This window comes from Tinamus guttatus, unplaced genomic scaffold (assembly GCF_059628265.1).
Source record: "Tinamus guttatus ecotype Peru unplaced genomic scaffold, ASM5962826v1 Tinamus_guttatus_pri_ptg000480l, whole genome shotgun sequence".
Taxonomy (NCBI): Eukaryota; Metazoa; Chordata; class Aves; order Tinamiformes; family Tinamidae; genus Tinamus; species Tinamus guttatus.
Genome location: NW_028289014.1, coordinates 732,955 through 751,369, shown reverse-complemented (window position 1 = coordinate 751,369; position 18,415 = coordinate 732,955). Strand labels below are relative to the sequence as shown.

The 18,415-nt window shown below is 44.4% G+C and overlaps 1 protein-coding gene across 1 annotated transcript in view; it reads left to right on the top strand.

The window, feature by feature from the left end:
* SPECC1 (sperm antigen with calponin homology and coiled-coil domains 1) overlaps nucleotides 1-18,415 on the top strand; it is an 80,806-nt gene that overhangs the window by 27,756 nt on the left and 34,635 nt on the right. Inside the window, exon 4 of the mRNA XM_088533096.1 lies at nucleotides 15,356-16,926. Within this exon, the coding sequence (XP_088389222.1) occupies nucleotides 15,356-16,926 (1,571 nt within the window). The remainder of the gene's footprint in view (nucleotides 1-15,355; nucleotides 16,927-18,415) is intronic.

Below are 18,415 nucleotides of genomic sequence, written 5' to 3'. Positions count from 1 at the left end.
CAGATGTTACAGAACACTGTGGTGTTTGAACTCCTAATTCTCTGAGTTTCACTACTGTGCATGTCTGTGTCGAATTCTCATCCCCCCTACGTGTACTTAATGTTCTTCTGAAAAGACTGGCAGTGACCTGGCCACTGCAAATCTGAGATCCACCTGAGGCATCTTCACCCTCTTCCTTTTGATGGGTTACAATTTGAACTTCCAAAAATTGTGGTAATTTGCTATACTGTGGGACTGGGATGTGAGAAAAGGCTGTGGCTAGTAAAGCAGTGACTTGAAAGAGTTAAATATTTCACAGTTTGAGTAATTTCTTGCCATTCTCCCTATATAAAATGGGGTGTTTGTGGCTTTTTTGGCTGTCCCACATGTGGATACCCATAGGATAATGGAAAGGAATGAGTCAGCCCTTACGCCTAGGAAAAATCCAGCTAGTCGGCTTTATGGATATTAAATTGTTCATTTATTCATATTTTGTAACTTGTATTCAATTTTGTAACTTGATTACTGAGGAGGAAGGGGAAATAATGTGAAAAGCTTGGATGATAAATGGCTGACAACTCAGCCATATGTCTGTCATGGCTGGATAGCACAACTCGTCACCTGGGCACCACCCTGCAGGTTGTGCTTGCCATAGCCCTCTTTCTTTTCCCTCATGTGAGCTGCTGCTCCATATAAGCAACAATCTGCATCCCCAGCTGGCTGTATTTTAAAATTTGCGCCTTCATTTTCACTGTGGACTTGGCCTAGAAGCCTTTTGTTTGACATCATTCTCCCTATCATGGTGCCAGAATATTTCTCACTTGCATTTCAAGCCAATGTCAAAAAGAACAGACTTGCTCTTCCCAACGTAGCTCTTGGAGTGCTCAGATTTCAGGTGTGTTTGCTGGAACCCAGTGATTACATCTCATAATTACTGCAGGCTGCACCCCCTACTGCACTGGGATCCTTTTCCACTCTTCTCCTTTGTGCTAGAGAAATAGAAAGCAGGTGTTGAAATAATAAATGCTCAGTGTCAGGATTTAACAACCCAAGAGATTATGTTGACTAATGCAATCCCTCTGGTGAATCCCATTTAAGAAAAGCAGAAGTCACTCTGTAGTCTATAATAAAAGAAAATCTTTTTGTCTTGGAGATGTTTCAACACCAATTCGACAGATTTGTGTCTGCACTTCTGAGAACTGATTGGCAACATGAACACCTGATGCAAAACTTAAGAGTCTGTAAGATGACTTTTAGAAAAAGAATGTGCTATCAATGATCCTTTTCTATGGAATGGTTCATTCATTAAATGAAGCATTCTATACAGGGCATATTTTAAGACAGAAGTCAACAAATGTGTGTTTAACACCATCCAAATATAGAAAGTTAAATGCGGACTTTCAGTTTCAATGAAAAAGTGCTAGAGCAAGAACAATGAAAATGAAAAATTCAGATTGACAGCTAACTCGCCCTCTTATACTGAAGAATTAGAAAAATTTTGTTCCTATCATGCTGAATCATCTCAGAATTTCTTTGATTTGAGACAGCGAGTTTACAACTACCTGGCTTAATTTCTCTACTTTTTATTTTCAGTCCTGTTTAAGCCTAAGAAACACATTAAAGATTTTATTTTCTCCCTTTTTTAACTCTCTTGCTGCAATTAAGCCTTCCACAAGACGATTTTGTTAATTATCCATGCGGTGGCTATTTACCAGCTGCCTGCAGTTTGCTCCGCCGCCTCTAAGTGGCCTCCACTGCACATTGAGTCCCTCCCGCTCTCTGTCCCTGCCTCCTTCTCCCCCTTCCTTTTATTCCAGCAGCCAGGCAGCTAATTAACTGCACAGGCCGCCCTTCAGTGCATAATATTGTAATGAGGTAGGAGGCAGAGCCACAGCTGCTTCAGCATGAGCAGCAGGCTCTGTTCCTGGTGCCAGGAACTAGGAAGGCGCTGACTTTCCCCCTTTGGAGTTGACTGGAGCGTGGACGTTGGGGCAGAGGACGGCAGCTCTGCGCCTGCCCCGCAGCATGAGCAGGACACCGGCGTGTTGAAAAGCCTGCGAGGAGCCGGAGAACGGGCCCGAGATGGGCAACCAGCCAGGGCGAGTGGAGGAGCACGAGCAAGGTCTGCAGGGTGCGGAGGGCTGCGCCCGGCGCGGGTGAAATATGGGGCTGCTCCGCGCAGCCCGCGGGCTCTCGCGGTGGGTTATTGTTCTCGGGGGGTCACTGCAGCGTCCCGCTGAGCGGGAGCAGCGGCTCTGGTCACGGATAATGCGGATGTTTCGGAGGCTGCTCGTGAAATTACTGCTGTTTACCTTGTGACTTGGAAATGCGCTTCATTACTGCTCCGTATCTGAGATCTCAGCCCTGTCCTCGGGGAGGCTTTTCTGAAAGAAATCCCGTGCTCTTCCGCATGGATCGCCTGCAAGGTGGGCCCTCCCTGCCTGATGTGTTACCCTATGTGGTCTGCATGATGCAGCTAAAAAGTTGTAAAGCTAATTTAGGGATGTACAACTTGCTAGGATCCACCGCTTGGCGTGGAAGCCTCCACATTGTTTGTGGCCTGAGGCCTGCAATTTTCCAGGCCCCAGGTTTTGCAATGATGCCTTTGTGGAAGGGCTCCTCACCATTGTCCTTCCTGAAGTGTGGTGCCTTGCATGTTAATCAGTAGCAGATTTTATGGAGAGCGAAGAGCTCCTCTCAGGTATGTCTAATTCCCCTTGTGTCAAACGTCTATGCTGTACGTTACAAAAGAACAATAATTTGTTCCCGATGCTGCATTACAGTTTTGACTGTGCTTTGGTTCGTTTTACTTCTTTCTTTGACACTGATCGAGTCAAAAACAGTAGGCCCACTGATCTTTGCTGTTTGTTTATTAGTTTCTGTTCAAGCCTAAAACCGTTTAGCGTGCATAAAACCAGAATGCAGCCGAATTTCCTGCCACTCCATTTCTTACAGTTGTCCTGGGAATTTCATTCACAAAATTCCATTACAACCGTTAACAGTTGATAATCTTATAACTTCACATAAGACACGTAGCTATTCTTTTAAAAGCAAATCCATATACCTGACCTCGGGTATTGTGCAGAAAAGCAAGGGGCAGGCAGTGCTTCATTGCTGCCATAGGATCTCACAATAGACCTGCCAGTGACTGCTGGAACAGCAGTTAGGTGCAGTGGAGAACTCTCTAGCAGTATGTTAATCAGCAGGCTAATGAAGAACACAAAAGCTGCCAGGAGCCAGTCACCAGAAGAAATGCTGCCCTAAGGGAATATGAAACTTTAGGCTGAAACGTGTGGCTGTACCCTCCCCGGCCCGGAATCCGGCCTACTGCAAACTCTGGGAAGCTTGCTGAACTGAAAAACGTGTCACTGTCACTTGAAGAGGGTATAACTGGTGATAAGAACTGAAGGGAGAGGTGTATAATGGCATGGGGAAGGGCACTAACTGCTCATGAGAATTTGAGGTAACTGTCAGACTTTTCAGGGCCCGTGCTGACATTTCAGCAGCTTATTACTATTAACATAAATGATAAATGAATGCCTGGATCCTCTGCGGGTTTTGAAAATTTCTTTCAGCCTTTGTTTTCCTCTTGTCCTGAAATTGATTTCAGCATTTTTTATTGAGAGGGAAGGGGTTATACTTCTGTTGCACCTGATCAGTTCCAAAACCCTTTTCGGACGTTAAGTGCAGACTGTACTAAGTTGCATTTTAATGTGTCCTCATTGTTCATAAGGCAGGAGCATGACTGAAAAACACAGAGCATTTTGTGTTGAACTATGTGGTCAAAACTTGTTTCAATCATAGAGAAAGTTGCAATAATATCACTGTTGACAGAATAAATTCTATTAATATATTCCATGCCGTGCTGGGAGCCCCGGCTTTGGAAGTTGGAATACAATGCAATTTCTGCCTCAGGTGTCTTTACATTGATTTTGACAATTAGGATGCCAAAAATTGTGTGTGATATGTGATATATAGAAGCATATGTGTTTGGCTTTGTTTCTGCTTGGATGAGCTTAGTTCTATACGCGTTCAGGAACATGTAAATCTTGGCATGTGGCACTCCAGATTTGATTCTTTCGGAATACCCCCAAAATAGGCCTCATTATTGATCTATGCTAGTTTGTGCTCCAGCTTTAAATACAGGCAATCAATTCTTGACCTCTGGTTCCCTGCTCATGACATCCAGGCTTTCCTTGCTTGTTGTTTTTGCTTTCTTTTCCAGACATTTAGCAGACACTCAGTAGTTCATTTATGACTTTTTTTCTTTCCTAAAGTTACTATCTTGGTATCTGAGGGGACAGATTTTTAAAACACTTTGTTTCTTCTGCGGGTATCACCGGATGCCGGAGTCTAACATCTGACCTTTAATTCCTCTATGATGAGGCAGGTTATAACAGAATAAATTGTTGGCTTCCATGTGTTTAGGAGAATAGAGCCTACTTTGTCACGTTCTGCTGTTGGGGGAAGATGGATACAAGCTCTAGCCAAGGACAGGGGGGTGCTTAGCTTTTGGCTAACATGGCCACAGTTCCACAACAAAGACTTCTTGTAAACACAAGAATACAGATTCCAACAGCAACATTTTCAGAGCCTGGCAGCCCCGAGTGGTGCTGTGACTAGCAAGCAAGATTCAGGACACAAGGCCCAGCTGTGATAACCCCAAGTCCTGGGTGGGCTGGTCGGTGCTGCTAAGGAGCAGGAAGGAAATCACTGACCCCCAGCTGACCATTTGGAAGCTGACTAGTTAAGGCAGGGGAATCTGAAAGAAATTCAGCTAGCTGAGTTCAAGATTGTGGAGAGATGAAGGTGCACCAAAGGGAAGCATCCTGACTGGGGTGTTACTTGCAAAGCAATCCACTGCTGGTGTCTAATGGGAATGGTTTGTTCAGAATAATTACAGGAATGCATAATACCCCAGGATCATCCCTTTTAAGGTTATTCTACATAGTGCTAAGGGTCTACGAGTATATAGAAAGGAGTCAAGGAGAATACTTGTAGTAGTGCTAGATCCTAAAAGCTTTTACTGACTTCTATTTCAAAACTTTAAACCATTTTCACAATCATTCTTAATGACTTTTATTTTGTGGAGTGTGGCCCAAGGCAGTTTGCATGACCTGTTTGCCAGACCTCTACTTGCAAGGTGGGGAAGTTACCGCTGGAGACTTCCTGTTCTCAACTCCTGAGGGTTCTGAATATTCATATTTATAAAGCATCTGGAGCTTTTGCAATGAAAACACCTATAAAATCGTTAAGAAAAAGATAGGAAACAGTAGTGAATACTGCTGTAGTTCATGAGTAAAGCTAGTTTTTAAGCTCCAATACTGGCCGCCTCAAGCCAAAGGAATTATTAATGTGCGTGTGTGTGTGTATATATATATGTGTGTGTGTGTGTACATATATATGAATCTGGGCCAGGACACCTGTGAAATAACCGGAACATTTCATGGGAGTTGTGTGGAAGAATGAAGTATTATCCAGTGCAAAAGTATTTATTGAAGCCTTTCAAACATTTAGTTTGCCTTGGAAACGCGTTGGGAGGCAGCCTGTATTTCTGAACAGGAGTGCTAAGTTTCTCTGACATTGGTTGACACGGTGGTTGCGGAGTTTTGTTTATCATCTAAACATCTGCAGGTGATGTGAGGATTGTTACTGGGAAGAGGTGGAAAAAATGACTCAGAACATACAAAAACCAACTTAAAAGAAGCAGTTGAATGGGAAATGTTAACTTCTCCAGTTGGAACAAGGTGCCTGGCAGGGTTATCCAAGGGTTAGCCTTTTTTTGGGACTGTGCTTATTTGTAAAACATGCTTACATGGCTTGGATGAGACTATCAAATGTCAGTGCGTAAACTAAGCCAGGATTGATCTGTTTTCTTATGTCTCTTGTCCTGCCCTAGGGGTAGCTTCATTTTGTGGTTGAGGAAAGGATTCTCTGTATAGTTTGAAAAAAATACAGGAAGCCTTTCAAGATAATAGGTATGGTGGAAATACATTACTGATAGTGATTTCTGATTTCTTGTGTGTGGATTCAGGTCTCTTCTGCTTGGTACTGTTAATCTGTCATTTACTTCTCTCCCTTTCACCTTTTCTTAAACACGGGAGCCATTCATTTTACCTGCGTTATGTATCAACCCATCATTTTTGCCAAGCAAGAGCTCAAGAAAACCCATGAGTTTAATGGCAGCTTGGCTGGGAGGAGAGCGGGGCCAGCCAGGCTGATGAGTAACAAGCAGTTGCATGGACACACCAGCAGCAAGCGGTGTCCTCCGAGCTCGCAGCAAGCTGTAAAGCTCCTGTTCCCAGTAGAGAAGCAAACCACAACTTGCTCTCTGCTGGGTAGTTTAATTTCTTAGTTACCTCTTCCTCCCACGAGTCTTTCTTGCATGATCATTTCACAAATGCTTTCATTCTTTAGAGTAGTTACAGCAGATTAAACCAGTATTAAAGCTGATTTTTCCCTGGAGAGTAATTTTTACTTGGCTTGAGCCTCTCTTCCAAGGCCCGTTAGGGCCAGATCCATTGATTACTCTTGTGATGTGACTTGACTGGACTGAAATTATTAGATCATTGCACAAATCCTGACAAACAAATGGCAGCAGTCTGCTCTGCTTTGTAGGCCAGCAACATGAGTACAGCCAAGAGACTATGTCACAACTTGGAATGGCCTCTTAGAGAAATTTAGTCATGTGTATGAGTAAGTAGTGCCTCTGAAATTATCTGCTTGAGGCCAGAGAGTTCAACGCTTATCTGAGGCCCCCTGATCCTGAGGTGGCAGACCATGAGTGCAAAATCAGTGGAAGAGATGAAGAGTTCCCCGGGATCGAGGTAAGGGCCTTTGCAAGGCTTTCGGTGTGGGCTGGGAGGATGTGCTGAGTGGGCAGGACAAGGAGAAATTCTAGGGCATGCCAGGCAGCAGGATGTGGTTTATATGTTTTGTTTTGTGTTAATGTTGTTGTATTGCTGAAAACTAAAACCGCTCCTGGATGGAAGCAGGGAGTTTCCGCTACGGTTGGGAAACCCGATGTGATGAGCTGGTCAGCCGGAGCTAATCTTACGGTTGCAGACTGCTTCTGGCCCAATGGTGCTGATGTTTTAATGTCAATGAATAGTAGATCTAGTAAAGTAGTAGTACATATACAAGCTAATGTTTTTGGTGGTTCTTTTATTAGTTCAGTGAATGTGCTGCAGTTTGGCTTGACAGTGACATTTTGTGATAAGGAAAGAGCCGGTGGGTGGTTGCAATCGGGGTGTGTGTGTGTGTGTGCACTGACATTGTGTTAAATGACTCAACTGGGGGAACAGGGTGAAGGGAGAATGTGCTGGCCTTGGGAAAAAGGCAAAGCTTTTTCCTTTTTGTTTGGGTTATATTTGACTCCTCAAGATCTTAACATTACAAAACTAGCCATAGAAATTTGAGCATCTTGGTCTTCCTGTTGAAACCTTTCAAAGCACTGCAGTTATTCACTAGTTTGATCCAAATCAGTCTGGCTTTCTAGAGCATCTGCTTTTATTTCAATAAAACTTTTTTTGTGTTCTTTTTTCTCTTTTCAATTCTTCTTTTAGTTTCCCAATTTACTCTTCATAAAATCTCCCAATTTCTCCATGAAACGTAGCTTTCAGAACTACACAAGCCAGTCAAACTAAGGTAAAATACCTCTTTAATTTAATTGGCCTGCACCTGCATGGCAAGGACTTATTTATTTAATGATTCCCATGAACTGCCAGTTTGATAGATCTTTGGTACTTGCTTTGACTGATTTTTTAAAAAGCTTTTAAAAAGCTGCATCTCTCCCTGCTTTGGAGTGAGCATCTTTGCTATAGATAAAAATCTCGTCCCACGATGATGGTTCTTCCTCCCTCTCTGTGTCTCAATCCTTGATGCCTCCCATCCCACATTGACCAAGTTCTAGGGATTTCAGGCCAGCGCGCGGTTGTTGTCGGCGGTTCAGGACCTCGCTAGCCAGCTCCTCATTGCCATCCATGGCAGAGCCAGAGCAGGGATGAGCCGTGGAGAGCAACCAGCGGTCCCTTGCCCACCCCCTCGCTGAAACGGGCTGGAAACCACAATACCCCGAGGGTTTCGTGTGGTCATCCGGGCTCGGCAAACACAAGGCAGTCTCAGCGCCAGCGGTGCATTCTGGTATGTAGCATTAAGCAAACAAGACTCTCACCCCCCTCCAGCCTCGAGCTTTTAAAACCTGCACTCTGTTTTAGGGGAGGATGTTTCCATTTTTGATCCCTGGTCTTTCTGGATGGGCAGGGACAGGGAGTTCACGAGGAAAGTAATGATTTTGGCTGAATTGGCCCGTGGCCTTTGGGCCAAGCGTGGGGCAGCGCTCCTGAAGCGGAGGCGTCGGGTCGCTGTTCCCGAACACGCGGCCGCCGCGGGCACCTCTGCCCTCTTGCTGCTGCCGCCGCTGACGGGGCCGTTCACAGGCAGAACAGCCTCGTTAGATGGGGATCTGCCTTATCCAAAAAGCAAAGGGGAAGACGTGCAGGTATTTTTACAACCAGATCAGTTCCCCTGTTCAGTTCACAACATGACCTGGCCTCACGGACGTTTAAATAAACAGGTTGAATATTTTAGTCTTTTAATCGTGACAATCAGGCTTTTCTTGTTTAAAACTGCTGTCTGGGTGTTGTCTTTGTGCTTACAGAGGTGACGTCAGGTAGATTTTGGTAACGGAGAGGTGACATCCAGGACATCTGACTTGTCTGCAAGGAGGAGGGTTCTTTTATCCTGCTCTTTCCATTTGGATTCTGGGACCAGGAAGTTTGGGAACTGTCTTATGTTAATGTCTGGCAGCAGATGAGGAATTGCTGGTGGCTGATTAATGCTCAGCGGTGACAGCTGGGGTATATGGCTGTGCATGGGGGAGTGTATCCGCTCCCTCCCTCGTGATCCTGTTATTAACTGAACTTACACAGTGAGATGGGGGGCATATTTATTCCCTCTTTTCCTTGAAGTACTCAGAGCTGCTATCCTCTGTAATGTTTATCTATGTAATTGGGTTTTGTTTTCTTTTTTTTTTTTCCCCAGAAAGAGGAGTATAGCTGTCTTCTCACTGTCATTAATCATCATAACCCACAAATAACAGAGAGATGAGTTAGGAAGCAGTTTTCCGAGCTGGAGAGAATTATCTACTTGCCAGTAAGCTAGAATCCAGGAAAATACTGAATATTTTGCTCCAACTAACAGTCGTTTATCTCAAGAAAATCTTAATACAGCTTTATTGGTTGAAAAAAAGTAGATTCTGCCTTACCTTGGGGCAAATGCACTTTATTCTGACAGCACCTCCCTGGGAAGTGGTGGTCAACTTCATGTGCATCCCCCCAGAGCAGTTAACAACCTCCTTCTGGGCAGAAGAAGCTTCAATGCTAACAGCAGGTATAAAAACAAAGGAAATCCCTATATTACCCACCATTTCATAGAAATACCAGAGATTTTATTTCTGTTCACTGAAAAGATTCAAATTCAGGCTTTTTTTTTCTCATTTATTTTTCTTATTTTTTTTCTAGTTTAAAAGAAATCAAAAAAAGTGGGTGACTGAATGTTAATTTTGCTGAGGATATAAGAAAATCATATATAATCCTATCTCATTTTGACAGGTGCAAAAGCAGGAAATGTTCTGAAACAAAAAATCAAAATTAGAAACTCTCCCAGTGTGCAGAAATTCCTGTAATATTGGCAGGCTAATGCCACAGGTTTAGAATCAAGGCCTTTATAAAGAACAGAAATAGTCCATTAACAGTTGGGAAAGCTGTGAAAATTGTAGAGCTGGGTCTGGCAGAAGAACATGAAGAAGTCTGGCAACTAAGGATGACTTTTAGAAAAGCAAAATTCTGGATTTCTATAAATTCCTGCAGATAGATTTGGGGATAATGATGCATATAGAAAGCTTTGGTCATCTTTTTTTTTTGGAGCAAGGCATGGGGTATATTTAGCAGGTGACTAAAGTTTTTGGCAGACCCACCAATATTAACAGTTCCAAAAAAAGGAGGCCGTGCCAGTGGGCATATCGTGTGTGGTTTCTCTGAACATTTGCTGGACCATTTGCTTGGGTTTTCTTGGTGTTTGTTGTGCCAGGTTGCTGGGTGCTCCAGAAAGCCAAAGCCGAGCGCAGTGTTAGATTGCAGTTACAGTTGCAAGAATATTCAGAGGAACTCCGTATCCTGTGGACACTGGCGTGAGCACATCTGCTGGTGACAAACACTCTCATCTTCACTTAGTCTTTGAGATCCAGACAAGTAGCTTTTTCCAGTCCTTCTCGCCCTCCAGATCTCTAGACTCATCTCTCCTTGTTAGAACAAAAAAAATCAAATTTTAGTCTTCAGTTTTAATGTCAGAGGTCTCTATAGTCCTAAACCAGGAATTACTCGGATCAAAATGCCTTTTTTGCTGCTTTTTATTTGGATCCTCTGGTAGCTTAGCTTTTTAAACAGGAAAATCTGTTTCATAATTAATTATATTGTAATTTTTATTTTTTTCTTTGGTCTCTTGTGCTTTTCCTCTGTTTCAAGTACCTGAGTGGCTTCTCTATGCTGTCAGTTATTATTATGTAGATCAGCATCCTCAGATTAAGTCGCCTTGCTTTTTCCTCTTATTGCGTATTGTGCCTGTTATATGGGGAATGTAGTCAGGCAGGCCAGACAGTCCATCGGACCATTAAAATTCTTCAGAAAACAGAGTTCATGTTATAATTACCTGTTCTTTAAGTTTCCATGTCTGCCAAGCAAGTGGAAAGCCTTATTTGAACAGATGTTTCTATATAATTAGTATTAGATTATCTAAAACACCTTTGTCGTTCTACAGACATCTTCCTGTTTATATTTATTCATTTCTTTTTAAACTAGGTGGAGTCCCAGTGAACATTCCCAAAGCTACGCTGTCTTGTGAAGGTGCTGGCTCTATGATTAATATTTTACAAAGAGGTTCATTTAGAACTGTGGTTTGTTGCCTAGGTTTCTTGCTTGGCTCAAGCTTTTGTTTGTGGCTGCATCAAGATCAGGTAGCAGAGAGTGTGGTCTTTGTGTAGAGCAGCCCCAAAAGAGATGGGAAGAGCCATGTTCCTGGAGTTATTGAGGAGTATCCAAAGGAGTATCCAGCCGCATGGTCACTGAGAAGTGCGGAAGGCAGCCAGCCCACCCGGCTCGTCCTCTCTGGGGGTCCGGGGTCACTCGTCTCTTCGGGCTCAGGAGTTCTGCTTAGAAGGGAAAGAATAGGAAAATATTGTAGTCTATGGGAACAAGATTCCAAAAAAAGGAAGAGGCACAGACTTCTCTCTTGGGGTGTGAATTAGTCCTTAAGTTGCTCTTGCTGTTATCACCATTTTTGTTTCTTTAACCCCTTCAGAACCATTCTGAGGTGGGAGGGGTGGCAGAGAGGCAAAGAGCAGTGAAATAGCTCTGTGTCCCCAATGCAGAAGCTGGGGTGAAGGAGATTTGAGAGTCCTCCCAGAGCAGCTGATAGTCATTACAGGACAAACTTACCTGCAGGCAACAGTTTGCCTTTGAAGCCTATAATGACTTGAACGTTATAGCACGCTGAGAATAGTGTTATTTCATTTATGCTACCCTTGCAAATCAAGTAACATATCCCTTGTTCAAAACAAACACACCTAAGATGTGTCTGCCGTGATGTTTTACTCTTACATGACTGAAATGTGTTTTTGAGATGAATTTTCCCCTGCCCTCTTAGCGCTGTAATTGCAGCAGCCATCCTACATGGATTTGCCTTCTGAACACCCTCTCTGCATGCCCCGCTGTGGGGTGAGGGAATTATTTTCACCATTCCAGAGTCCATTCCCTTCTAGCTGCAGTGGACACCCCTGTGGGAACTGATATGACAGGTGTTGAGCTTAGATCAAATATAGATCAGAGGCTTTATGTGGAAAAAGTGAAGATTAATCCTGAGCTTTCCATCTAGGAAAACATTGTAGCCATGCTGAGATTGGGATTAAAATGGCTAAAGATCATCATGAGGGGTTGACTTTTATCTCATTAAAGTCCTCCTTTGTTTCTGACACCAGCTGAAAGGCAGTGAATATCCCCTGGCAGAAAGTGTTGGAAACAATAAAACTGCACAGCAGGCCGGGAGCCAGGAGCTCCTGGGTCCTAGTCCTTTCTGCCTTGCTATGTGACCTTGGGTAAGGCATTTCATTTCTCTCTACTTCCCTATCACGTCAACTAAAGTTAACAATTGTCTATTGTCTCAAATCAAAGGATTTTCAAGCTAAGTAACTGTTAATTTTAGAGCACTGTGGAAATTAAAAGCACTGGTAAAATTAAAAGCTAAAGTTTGATTCCTTGCACTGGAATAGTATGGCAGGAATTAAAAAGCAGTTCTCACTGAGTTTGACAAGTGCTTGAGGCCTGACAAGGAGGTGGTGGCGGGGTCTCCCTTCGACCCCAAGCTGCACGGGGTGCAGAGCCCATCAGCTCACCAGGGTGCCCACCCAGCCCTGCACTCGGGCGCTGCACAGGACGTGCCCCGGGCTGTGGGACCGGCCGTTCCATTGGCGCCGGCTGCACGGCTCCATTTCAAGGGCGTTCAAGGAGGGAGTTGCCCATGAAAGACTTTCTTCTAGTGCACATTCTTGCATGGTGGTTTGCTACTTTGTAATTAACATGCATATGCTCTAAGAATTATTTCTTTTCTGTGTGTTCTCTCTTTAGCTTTTTAGTATTGCATGGCACTTTATTTTGGAGGACGTAGACAGGAAAATACCTAAACACACATCATGAAAAAAACAGTTTGGTTAATGGTGCTTGATGGGTAGCAAATGCGCTGTGATTTCTGACAGAACAAATCAGCAGAGCATTGTCTTAACATATGGCACAGGTTGAGTAAATTGGGAGTCTGCACATAGAATCATAGAATGCTTAGGGTTGGAAGGGACCTCTAGAGATCATCTAGTCCAACCCCCCTGCATACGCAGGGACACCTAAAGCACGTGGCGCAGGACTGCATCCAAGCGGGTTTTGAAGATCTCCAGAGAAGGAGACTCCACAACCTCTCTGGGCAGCCTGTTCCAGTGCTCTGTCACCCTCACTGTTAAGAAATTTTTCCTTAAGTTCCTATGGAATTTTTGATGTTTCAGTTTCCGGCCATTTCCTCTAGTCCTATCAGTGGCCACCACTGAAAAGAGACCATCCCCGTCCTCTGCACTCCCTCCCTTGAGGTATTTATATACACTGATTAGATCCCCTCTCAGCCTTCTCTTCTCCAGGCTGAACAGGCCCAGCTCCCTCAGCCTCTCCTCATAGGGCAGATGTTCCAGGCCCCTGATCATCCTTGTAGCCCTGCGCTGGACTCTCTCCAGCAGCTCCACATCCCTCTTGTACTGTGGAGCCCAGAACTGCACGAACTGGCAGGCTGGTGAAGTACAAATAATCCCAATTAAATATGCTTAATAGCTGTCTTTACGTCTTCCACTATGTGTGATCCTCTTGTCAGACCTGTCATATGGTGACTAAAAGCACATGGGTATTGTACCAGAACTGCTGTTTGCCGCAGGAAGAGGTGTTTCCTCCCAGCACCAGGCAGTCTGGGCCAGCGAGCAGTAGCACCTTTACCACTCTTGCTGCGACTCTGCCCAGTCCTGTGCTGACCACAGGTGCAGTCCTGCTGTTGCCTTAGTTTGGGCATTGCAAAAAACTGCTGAGTAATTTGGAGCACTTGCTTTGTCGTAAAATTTCATTGTAACAGTAGGAAAAACCTTTCAGACTGAATAAAACTGCAGAACATAACAGAAGGCTTTAAGTCTCCCCCTTAGGCTCTGTCAAAGTAAATCTGTAATATATATTTTGCTTCTTAAGTGTGTGCTGTGAGTATAGCTCATGCGAGTGCTGCCAACGGGAGGTGTCCACCGAGCTGCTCTGGACACTAATGTCACTGCATGCACGTTCAGACCAGGCCCTTGCTCCTGGGCAGTGGGAATTCCTGGCTGTGCCTCAGCGCCTCTGCAGGCAGGAGCTGCGCCGAGCTGGTATTTCTCTTCTGGAAACACCACATCCCAGTCCATGTGATTCCCTCTTCCCATTCATCCTCTGGCATTAGCTGCGTAGACATTAAAAGCTTTGATCTTCCCTTGAACTCCTCACAGAGACAGTTTGCAGGCGGCAGGTCTCGAGGGTTGGGAGCCCGCGGGCTAAGGAATAGGACAGCAGCGATCGCAGGTTCCTCAGACACCACAGGTGAAAGGAGCCACCGGGTGCCAGGCGGCACCAGGACCCGCAGCGCTCGGAGGCAGCGCTCCGGAGCCGCAGTGCCGGGATGCACGGGGCCTCCAGCTGCACATGGCCGTGGGGAGCGGCGTGGGCCGCGCGCCCGCAGCCCGTCCCGCTGCCTCCAACACTGCGGCCTTTGTCTCCGGCCTTATCGTGCCCCTGCCGGCACAGAGGCGCTTGTGCTCCCTCTGCGCACACGGGCTTTTCTTCAGCTGCTCTTTGTCTCCGGGTGGATGGTGCCGAGCGGGTTTGTGTGGCCGAGGGGAGGAGGGGCTCCTGTTTGTGTGGGCTTTATAAACCTCGGGCATTCAAAAGAGATGCTGAGCAAACGGGGCCTCGGTGACCTTAACCCGTCAGCGCCCGGCACTACCGCCGTGGCACAACTGCCCCGAGCGTCGTCAGCGTGTGGAAAATGAAGCTGCTCACTGGGCAGGTCACGGTTACAATGTGCGAGGCTGCTCCCCCTTTCTGTTCTTTGATTTTCTTTGCATGTTGCATGGGTGCATCGGCAAAGAGAGCCTTGAAATTTGGGGAGACTAAATTGATTCCAGGATCCCAGCTCCCCCAGCCACCTGGTGCACCCTGTTTGTGTGGTCACACCAGGCAGGGTGTTTTCATTGGGTGTTTTCACTCCAAACCTGATTTTTTTTTTTTTTTTCTCTCCCAGTTCTAGACTGCATAAATTGACCAAGTGTACATATATTAGTTTTGTGTGTGATGAAATACTCATTTCTACAATCAAAGCTAGTATCTTTTCTTAAGTTATTGAACTGTCTTGTAGAAATTAACAGGTTTATATTCTGAGTTCCACAAGGTAGCGTAAAGTTGTTTTTTTTTTTTTTTTTAGTGAGATAAGTATCATGCTGGTATTGGAGCTTGCAGTTCATGTATTGCAGAATCTACACCTTATAGTGCTACACTGAGAAGCAGTTAAGCAGACCGTTGTTTCGGGGAGGTGCAGGCAGGAGGAGAGGAGGAAATACAAAGAATTCAAGCCTTGCTGAAATGTGGATCCACACTGTCAGTCATGACTGAACCTATTAAAACATTCAGGTGTTGGGAAGAGTTCTCTATCCTTTATGTCATGTAATTTATTTTCTTCATGAAAAGAAAACCTAAATTTGCTTCATCTGTTTCTCTTCAAGGAACAATTTCAACCGCAAAGCGCACGGGGATTCCAGGGCCTCGGGAAATATCATCATCTGTCTCCAGAGAGAGAGCTGTGTTACGTGGTCAAACCAACTCTAGGAAAACTCAGCCTAGCCCAACCTCTTCTGGTACACCCACTCCTACCAAGCACGTACGTCCCACTACCAAGTCCAAGCAAGAGAATGAAATTGGTGACAAAGCTGTTTTGGAGTCTCAGGTTAAAGAACTCCTGGCAGAGGCAAAGACAAAAGACTCGGAAATTACCAAACTCCGGTGTGAATTGAAGAAATGCAAAGAGAAAGGGTCACATAACCCAGAAGGTATGGGTGCGTCAGAGCAAAACTCAGAAACATTATCACCTGTTGATATAGATCCATTAATACGAACTCTTCAGGAAAAAAACAGGACTTTTCAAAAAGAGCTTGCTAGCCTGGGAGAGGAAAACCGAGCTTTGAAAGAGAAGTTGCTTTACCTGGAGAACTCTCCTCTCTCAGACACAACAACAAGCACTGGAGGCGACAGCAGCCTCCCGACTCCAACCACCCAAGAATCTAGTTTTGGAAGCCCATCCAAAAATGCCTTGAAGGGTGAAACAGATGAGCACGTGAGACAGCATGTGAATGGGGGCACTCTGCGTAATTCAGGTTCCTCCAGCAGTGATGTAACTAAAGCTTCCTTGTCACCTGATGCATCTGATTTTGAACATATAGCAGATATACCTTCTAGGCCAACATCCTCCAATAGCAACAACTTCAAAGGTTCTAGGTGCTCCACTACAGGAAGTTCTCCAAACAATATTAGTGACCTTTCTGTGGCGTCTCTTACAGAGAGAATACAAAAAATGGAGGAGAACCACCATAGCACAGCAGAAGAATTGCAAGCCACTTTGCAGGAGCTGTCAGACCAACAGCAAATGGTGCAGGAGCTGACAGCAGAAAACGAGAAGTTAGTGGAAGAAAAAGCACTCCTGGAGACTTCCTTTCGTCAACACCGAGATAGAGCAGAACAGCTGAGTCAAGAAATTGAAAAGCTAATGACTGTCCTCCAAGAGAGATCCAAGAATGAAGAAAGTAAAGCCCAAGAAGGGAAAGTGCTTGAACTGGAACAGAAATGCACAGAAGTTCTTGAAAAAGCACAGTTTGAAAGAGAGAAATTGCTCAACATCCAGCAACAGTTAACCAGCAGCCTACGGAGCCTAGAAAGGGAGCACCAAGATGCCCAGCAGATGATTAAAGGCCTGAGAGAAGAAAATGAGAAGTTGGTTAAACTTCTAGAAGTGGAACAGCAGAGCAACAACGCAGCGGCAAAAAAACTAGAGGACTGTAAGATTGCCTTAGAAGGCCTAAAAATTGAGAATGGCTCACTCAAAACTCAGTTAGAAAGCGAGAAACAAAAGGCTGCGGAGATCAGTGCAATGGGATGTACTGCTGACAGCTCTGAGGTGCAAGAGATGTTGAAAGTAGCCCATGCAGAGAAGGATCAGTTAGAAGTATCTTGTACAGAGCTTAAACAAGAACTGCTGAAGGCAAACAGTGAACTGAAGCATGTTCAGGGTCTCCTGTCTAAGGTAAAGCAAGAACAGCTGTAAAATATAACACTGTTTACTTGTTCTTCCACAGAAAAATCCCCAATGTTGGTCTTTGTTCTGAGTAATTGAAAATATCCAGAATTTCCATTGCATTAATTAGTCTTGGATGATATTTTTCGAGGAATAACTTCTAGCATGGTTGTGTTTATAAACTGAAAACTTTGCTTCCTCTAATTCCTTCTGCAAAATTTAACATTACAATGAATGGAAATGAATTCACCAAAATTGGAACAAGAGAACAGATTAATAAAAGTTCACTCTGATAAATATAGAGAAATATAGATAGAATAGATATTCGTGAAAGTCACTTTGTAATCAAGTGAGAGCAAAGCACATGAGTAGTCAGCAGCAAGTATTACATCCTGGGTAAATTGTGACCACAGATTAATAAGTAGTGAAGTATCGATATCATTGAGCATGGGAACCCAAGGGCATAAGCTAATGCCCATAGAAGATGATATTTATTGGGAGCTCACTAATGCTGTAGAATCAAACCCCAAATGAGATAGTTCCAGTAAAACTAAAATACTTTTACAAAATTGGAATTTAGGATTCTGTTTTGGGGTAGGCAAAGTAATGACAAAGGAAATGAATTGTTTTAGAGCAGTTTTTCTGCTGCCTGACTTGGTTGCTTGTGGCTTTGCTCCCAGCAGTCTTGTGTATTAATGGTTCTACTTTCTGTCTAATCCGGGTGTTCAGAAGAGAGCTGTAATGTGGGGTTTCATAGAAAAAGTGTTAATATAGCACAATCCAGCAATTAAAGTCCCACTGCTGCAGTTAGTGGTAGTCGCTGCGTGCAGCATTTCCTGGATGGAGAGGGGATCATGGGATGAATTGTAAAATTGGCTTGTTGCAGAGGAAGAGAGCATTGCCAAAAAACACCTCCATGATTTGAGTAATTTAGGAAAACCAGATGTCCTTTCTGCTTGAATAGGTGACCACAGCAAATGGAGTTAGTAGAGGAAGCTCCCTAGTGCTTTGGAGTGCTTGCATAGCTGCGCTTTATGAAGACTAAATGAAAAACTGCTGAGTGCTCGGCCTCAGCAACAAACTTTTATTGCTTGTTTTTGAAACCACAGATTTCCTTTTTTTGCTCTTCCTCTCTCTTGAATTAAGCTGTTTTGCATCACTGGCTATTTGTGACACCCAAGCAAGACCACAGGCTTCTGTAAGGCTGCCCTTCAGTCAGGCTGTGCCAGTGCTGCTCACTGAATTGGCAACATACGCCTTGCTTTTCCATAACTCCTGCTTGCTCCGAGATCTCCTCCAGCCCTGGAAGCATTGATCGCTGGGCCTGAGCCAGCAAACTGCAGAGCACCATATTCCCCTTCAGTAATTCCAGATGTCCTATATTCAGAAAATACTCGTCTGCAGTAGCTAGTTCTACCACATATGTTTTGAGAATCCTTTGGAAATGTGTGTGGTAAAAGCAGCAAAATTGTTAATGTGGACAAATTGATCATCTTTG